The sequence below is a fragment of the Musca domestica genome, unplaced genomic scaffold (assembly GCF_030504385.1).
Source record: "Musca domestica strain aabys unplaced genomic scaffold, Musca_domestica.polishedcontigs.V.1.1 61, whole genome shotgun sequence".
In the NCBI taxonomy this organism is placed as follows: Eukaryota; Metazoa; Arthropoda; class Insecta; order Diptera; family Muscidae; genus Musca; species Musca domestica.
In genome coordinates this window covers 1,218,299-1,226,032 of record NW_026712367.1, presented here as the reverse complement: position 1 = coordinate 1,226,032, position 7,734 = coordinate 1,218,299, and the positions used below count along the sequence as shown (strand labels likewise).

Here is a 7,734-nt window from a genome sequence, read left to right as displayed (position 1 = left end):
GCCCGAAATGTCAATATTTAAGGAGTTATGGCCATTTTAAAATACCCTATTTTTCCTCCTTCAGAAACTGCAATTTAAAAGACGCTAAAAAGCCCGAAATGTCAATATTTAAGGAGTTATGGCCATTTTAAAATACCCTGTTTTTCCTCTTTAAGAAACTGCAATTTAAAACACGCTAAAAAGCCCGAAATGTCAATATTTAAGGAGTTATGGCCATTTTAAAATACCCTATTTTTCCTCCTTCAGAAACTGCAATTTAAAACACGCTAAAAAACCCGAAATGTCAATATTTAAGGAGTTATGGCCATTTTAAAATACCCTATTTTTCCTCTTTAAGAAACTGCAATTTAAAACACGCTAAAAAGCCCGAAATGTCAATATTTAAGGAGTTATGGCCATTTTACAATACCCTATTTTTCCTCCTGAAGAAACTGCAATTTAAAACAAGCTAAAAAACCCGAAATGTCAATATTTAAGGAGTTATGGCCATTTTAAAATACCCTATTTTTCCTCTTTAAGAAACTGCAATTTAAAACACGCTAAAAAACCCGAAATGTCAATATTTAGGGAGTTATGGCCATTTTAAAATACCCTATTTTTCCTCTTTAAGAAACTGCAATTTAAAACACGCTAAAAAACCCGAAATGTCAATATTTTGGGAGTTATGGCCATTTTAAAATACCCTATTTTTCCTCTTTAAGAAACTGCAATTTAAAACACGCTAAAAAACCCGAAATGTCAATATTTAGGGAGTTATGGCCATTTTAAAATACCCTATTTTTCCTCTTTAAGAAACTGCAATTTAAAACACGCTAAAAAACCCGAAATGTCAATATTTAAGGAGTTATTGCCATTTTAAAATACCCTATTTTTCCTCTTGAAGAAACTGTAATTCAAAACACGCTAAAAAGCCCGAAATGTCGATATTTAAGGAGTTATGGCCATTTTAAAATACCCTATTTTTCCTCCTTCAGAAACTGCAATTTAAAACACGCTAAAAAGCCCGAAATGTCAATGTTTAAGGAGTTATGGCCATTTTAAAATACCCTATTTTTCCTCCCTCAGAAACTGCAATTTAAAACACGCTAAAAAGCCCGAAATGTCAATATTTAAGGAGTTATGGCCATTTTAAAATACTCTATTTTTCCTCCTGAAGAAACTGCAATTTAAAACACGCTAAAAAGCCCGAAATGTCAATATTTAAGGAGTTATGGCCATTTTAAAATACCCTATTTTTCCTCCTTAAGAAACTGCAATTTAAAACACGCTAAAAAACCCGAAATGTCAATATTTAAGGAGTTATGGCCATTTTAAAATACCCTATTTTTCCTCTTTAAGAAACTGCAATTTAAAACACGCTAAAAAACCCGAAATGTCAATATTTAGGGAGTTATGGCCATTTTAAAATACCCTATTTTTCCTCTTTAAGAAACTGCAATTTAAAACACGCTAAAAAACCCGAAATGTCAATATTTAAGGAGTTATTGCCATTTTAAAATACCCTATTTTTCCTCTTGAAGAAACTGTAATTCAAAACACGCTAAAAAGCCCGAAATGTCGATATTTAAGGAGTTATGGCCATTTTAAAATACCCTATTTTTCCTCCTTCAGAAACTGCAATTTAAAACACGCTAAAAAGCCCGAAATGTCAATGTTTAAGGAGTTATGGCCATTTTAAAATACCCTATTTTTCCTCCCTCAGAAACTGCAATTTAAAACACGCTAAAAAGCCCGAAATGTCAATATTTAAGGAGTTATGGCCATTTTAAAATACTCTATTTTTCCTCCTGAAGAAACTGCAATTTAAAACACGCTAAAAAGCCCGAAATGTCAATATTTAAGGAGTTATGGCCATTTTAAAATACCCTATTTTTCCTCCTGAGGAATCTGCAATTTAAAACACGCTAAAAAGCCCGAAATGTCAATATTTAAGGAGTTATGGCCATTTTAAAATACCCTATTTTTCCTCTTTAAGAAACTGCAATTTAAAACACGCTAAGAAACCCGAAATGTCAATATTTAAGGAGTTATGGCCATTTTAAAATACCCTATTTTTCCTCTTTAAGAAACTGCAATTTAAAACACGCTAAAAAACCCGAAATGTCGATATTTAAGGAGTTATGGCCATTTTAAAATACCCTATTTTTCCTCTTTAAGAAACTGCAATTTAAAACACGCTAAAAAGCCCGAAATGTCAATATTTAAGGAGTTATGGCCATTTTAAAATACCCTATTTTTCCTCTTTAAGAAACTGCAATTTAAAACACGCTAAAAAGCCCGAAATGTCAATATTTAAGGAGTTATGGCCATTTTAAAATACCCTATTTTTCTCCTGAAGAAACTGCAATTTAAAACACGCTAAAAAGCCCGAAATGACAATATTTAAGGAGTTATGGCCATTTTAAAATACCCTATTTTTCCTCTTTAAGAAACTGCAATTTAAAACACGCTAAAAAGCCCGAAATGTCAATATTTAAGGAGTTATGGCCATTTTAAAATACTCTATTTTTCCTCCTGAAGAAACTGCAATTTAAAAAACCCTAAAAAGCCCGAAATGTCAATATTTAAGGAGTTATGGCCATTTTAAAATACCCTATTTTTCCTCTTTAAGAAACTGCAATTTAAAACACGCTAAAAAGCCCGAAATGTCAATATTTAAGGAGTTATGACCATTTTAAAATACCCTATTTTTCCTCCTGAAGAAACTGCAATTTAAAACACGCTAAAAAGCCCGAAATGTCAATATTTAAGGAGTTATGGCCATTTTAAAATACCCTATTTTTTCTATTTAAGAAACTGCAATTTAAAACACGCTAAAAAGCCCGAAATGTCAATATTTAAGGAGTTATGGCCATTTTAAAATACCCTATTTTTCCTTTTTAAGAAACTGCAATTTAAAACACGCTAAAAAGCCCGAAATGTCAATATTTAAGGAGTTCTGGCCATTTTAAAATACTCTATTTTTCCTCCTGAAGAAACTGCAATTTAAAAAACCCTAAAAAGCCCGAAATGTCAATATTTAAGGAGTTATGGCCATTTTAAAATACCCTATTTTTCCTCCTTCAGAAACTGCAATTTTAAACAAGCTAAAAGGCCCGAAATGTCAATATTTAAGGAGTTATGGCCATTTTAAAATACCCTATTTTTCCTCCTGAAGAAACTGCAATTTAAAACACGCTAAAAAGCCCGAAATGTCAATATTTAAGGAATTATGGCCATTTTAAAATACCCTATTTTTCCTCCTGAAGAAACTGCAATTTGTGTCCTGTTAATATCCTTTTAATTTTTTTTATGGACCTTTTATGGACCTTTTAAAATTAATTTAAGAAATCCACGTCATTTAAAAAAATCACATTTATTGTCCTATGTCCACTGTGCCTATTTGAATAAAATATTGGATTTTGCGTCATTTCAAAAACAAAATCGATTTTTAATGAGATCCCATCCGATCGAAATCGAATTGGGTTCATAACAAGTTGTTCGTGACCAATAATCAATTTAAAGCAAAAATATTGAAATTATGCTTCATGTCACACTTCAATTTTGAAAATGCAGAAAATTATAATTATTGTTTGAAAGACAATTTCATACTGGCATCAACTGGAAGGAGAGCTGTACCGAAATAATAATAATATGGTTTGGAAAATGAATTTATTAACTTATCTCGCACTAATCTCCATCACATTAAAGGGGTTTGATTCTAAGGTAATATAAATTAATTTTTAAATAACATATTGTTTTAATTTTAAAATTAAAATGTTCTCCCTTAGAGGGCTGGCAAAACGTTGTATTTCTCTTCGTACACGGTGGAGTTCGACAAGACCTATATACAGGATCATCGTCTGAAATTGCAAAACACTTCGGTGGATGTTATTCTGAATATTGCCCGTGACTTTACCCAGGATCCTTGGATTGTGACGGAGATCTTTGTTAGGGAGAGAAGAAAGCCCGCGTTTCGTAAACTTATCAATTATGATGTGAATGTTTGCCACCTCCTGGGCAAGGGGGATATGAATCTGATAACGGTGTGGGTACAAAATTTCTTGAAAATGGGAAATTTACCAAGAAGTTGTCCCATTCGGAAGGTAAAAAAATTTTAATTCTTTTTTTTTTGCAATTTGTGGTTGGTGATTCATTTTTCTTTCCTTTCCTACAGGGCAACTATTCGTGGTATAAAATACGACCAGAAAAAGTGAATATACCCGATGTTTTACCTTCGGCCGAGTATAAAGTTTTAATTGGTACCTATTTTCGAAATGGCAAGCTGAGGCACTCGATAGATAATTTAACCTTTATGGGGTTACTGAAATGATATGTGCTTATACATCGAAGAATTGAAAATATTTATAGAATAAAATGGTTAAAGGATACGAACAATTTGTAAAAATAAGTGATTATTGTCCTGCTAAGATCCTCAAAAAATTTGTATAAAAGTCTACATTTATAGTCAGGATTATCAGGACCCTAATACCCCCTTTAATTATTTAAAAAGGCCACACTTACGCCCTCTAAACGTCCTTCTAAAATTACTTAAAAGTCCAGGATTATTTGGGTTTTAATATTTCTAAAGTTATTTAAAAAATCCGCATATATCCCTCTAATATCCTCTAAAAATCCACGATTATCGTCCTTCTAATTTCGTTTAAAAATTGTTTTAAAAATCCTCAAAAAATCCACGTTTAATGCCCTTCTAATATCCTTTAAAAATTATTAATAAAATCCAATTTTCCTGTCCTTTAAAAATTGTTTAAAAATCCACGTTTAATGCCCTTCTAATAACCTTCAAAAATTATTAATAAAATCCAATTTTCCTGTCCTTTAAAAATTGTTTAAAAATCCACGTTTAATGCCCTTCTAATAACCTTTAAAAATTATTAATAAAATCCAATTTTCCTGTCCTTTAAAAATTGCTTAAAAAATCCACGTTTAATGCCCTTCTAATATCCTTTAAAAATTATTAATAAAATCCAATTTTCCTGTCCTTTAAAAATTGTTTAAAAAATCCACGTTTGTCGCTTTTTTAATACCCTTTAAAAATTGTTTAAAAAATACATGTTTGTCGCTCTTTTAATACCCTTTAAAAATTGTTTAAAAAATCCACGTTTGTCGCCTTTTTAATACTCTTTAAAAATTGTTTAAAAAATACACGTTTGTCGCTCTTTTAATACCCTTTAAAAATTGTTTAAAAAATCCACGTTTGTCGCCTTTTTAATACTCTTTAAAAATTGTATAAAACATCCACGTTTATTGTCCTTCTAATATCCTTTAAAAGTTGTTTAAAAAATCCATGGTTATTGTCCTCCAAATATCCTTTAAAAATTGTTTAAAAAATCCACGTTTATTGTCTTTTTAATATCCTTTAAAAATTGTTTAAAAAATCCACGTTTATTGTCTTTTTAATATCCTTTAAAAATTGTTTAAAAAATCCACGTTTATTGCCCTCCAAATATCCTTTAAAAATTGTTTAAAAAATCCACTTTTATTCCTTTTAATATCCTTTAAAAATTGTTTAAAAAATCCAAGTTTATTGTCCTTCAAATATCTTTTAAAAATTGCTAAACTAAATTAACGCTAATTGTCCTTCTAATATCCTTTAAAATCAACGTTTTTTGTCCTCCAAATATCCTTTATAAATTGTTTAAAAAACCAATGTTTATTGCCCTCCAAATATCCTTTAAAAATTGTTTAAAAAATCCACGTTTATTGCCCTTCTAATATCCTTTGAAAATTGTTAAAAAAATCCACGTTTATTGTCCTTCTAATTTCCTTCAAAAATTGTTTAAAAATCTATGTTTATTGTCCTTCTAATTTAGTTCAAAAATTGTTTAAAAAATCCACGTTTATTGTCCTTCTAATTTCCTTCAAAAACTGTTTAAAAAATCCACGTTTATTGTCCTTCTAACATCCTTTAAAAATTGTTTAAAAAATCCAAGTTTATTGTCCTTCTAACATCCTTTAGAAATTGTTTAAAAATTCCACGTTTATTGTCCTTCTAACATCCTTTAAAAATTGTTTAAAAAATCCACGTTTATTGTCCTTCTAACATCCTTTAAAAATTGTTTAAAAAATCCACGTTTATTGTCCTTCTAACATCCTTTAAAAATTGTTTAAAAAATCCATGGTTATTGTCCTCCAAATATCCTTTAAAAATTGTTTTAAAAATCCACGTTTATTGTCTTTTTAATATCCTTTAAAAATTGTTTAAAAAATCCACGTTTATTGTCTTTTTAATATCCTTTAAAAATTGTTTAAAAAATCCACGTTTATTGTCTTTTTAATATCCTTTAAAAATTGTTTAAAAAATCCACTTTTATTCCTTTTAATATCCTTTAAAAATTGTTTAAAAAATCCAAGTTTATTGTTCTTCAAATATCTTTTAAAAATTGCTAAACTAAATTAACGCTAATTGTCCTTCTAATATCCTTTAAAATCAACGTTTTTTGTCCTCCAAATATCCTTTATAAATTGTTTAAAAAACCAATGTTTATTGCCCTCCAAATATCCTTTAAAAATTGTTTAAAAAATCCACGTTTATTGTCCTTCTAACATCCTTTAAAAATTGTTTAAAAAATCCAAGTTTATTGTCCTTCTAACATCCTTTAAAAATTGTTTAAAAAATCCACGTTTATTGTCCTTCTAACATCCTTTAAAAATTGTTTAAAAAATCCATGGTTATTGTCCTCCAAATATCCTTTAAAAATTGTTTAAAAAATCCACGTTTATTGTCTTTTTAATATCCTTTAAAAATTTTTTAAAAAATCCACGTTTATTGTCTTTTTAATATCCTTTAAAAATTGTTTAAAAAATCCACGTTTATTGCCATCCAAATATCCTTTAAAAATTGTTTAAAAAATCCACTTTTATTCCTTTTAATATCCTTTAAAAATTGTTTAAAAAATCCAAGTTTATTGTCCTTCAAATATCTTTTAAAAATTGCTAAACTAAATTAACGCTAATTGTCCTTCTAATATCCTTTAAAATCAACGTTTTTTGTCCTCCAAATATCCTTTATAAATTGTTTAAAAAACCAATGTTTATTGCCCTCCAAATATCCTTTAAAAATTGTTTAAAAAATCCACGTTTATTGCCCTTCTAATATCCTTTGAAAATTGTTAAAAAAATCCACGTTTATTGTCCTTCTAATTTCCTTCAAAAATTGTTTAAAAATCTATGTTTATTGTCCTTCTAATTTAGTTCAAAAATTGTTTAAAAAATCCACGTTTATTGTCCTTCTAATTTCCTTCAAAAACTGTTTAAAAAATCCACGTTTATTGTCCTTCTAACATCCTTTAAAAATTGTTTAAAAAATCCAAGTTTATTGTCCTTCTAACATCCTTTAAAAATTGTTTAAAAAATCCACGTTTATTGTCCTTCTAACATCCTTTAAAAATTGTTTAAAAAATCCACGTTTATTGTCCTTCTAACATCCTTTAAAAATTGTTTAAAAAATCCACGTTTATTGTCCTTCTAACATCCTTTAAAAATTGTTTAAAAAATCCACGTTTATTGTCCTTCTAACATCCTTTAAAAATTGTTTAAAAAATCCATGGTTATTGTCCTCCAAATATCCTTTAAAAATTGTTTAAAAAATCCACGTTTATTGTCTTTTTAATATCCTTTAAAAATTGTTTAAAAAATCCACGTTTATTGTCTTTTTAATATCCTTTAAAAATTGTTTAAAAAATCCATGGTTATTGTCCTCCAAATATCCTTTAAAAATTGTTTAAAAAATCC

The 7,734-nt window shown here is 28.6% G+C and overlaps 1 protein-coding gene across 1 annotated transcript; it reads left to right on the top strand.

Annotated features, from left to right (window-relative positions):
- Window positions 1-3,438: 3,438 nt before the first annotated feature.
- LOC101887430 (uncharacterized) lies at window positions 3,439-4,390 on the top strand. Its single transcript, XM_005191744.3, has 3 exons — window positions 3,439-3,705; window positions 3,771-4,085; window positions 4,157-4,390. The coding sequence occupies exons 1-3, from the start codon at window positions 3,634-3,636 to the stop codon at window positions 4,310-4,312; spliced, it is 543 nt and encodes a 180-aa protein (XP_005191801.2). The 5' UTR covers window positions 3,439-3,633; the 3' UTR covers window positions 4,313-4,390.
- The last annotated feature ends 3,344 nt before the right edge of the window (window positions 4,391-7,734 follow it).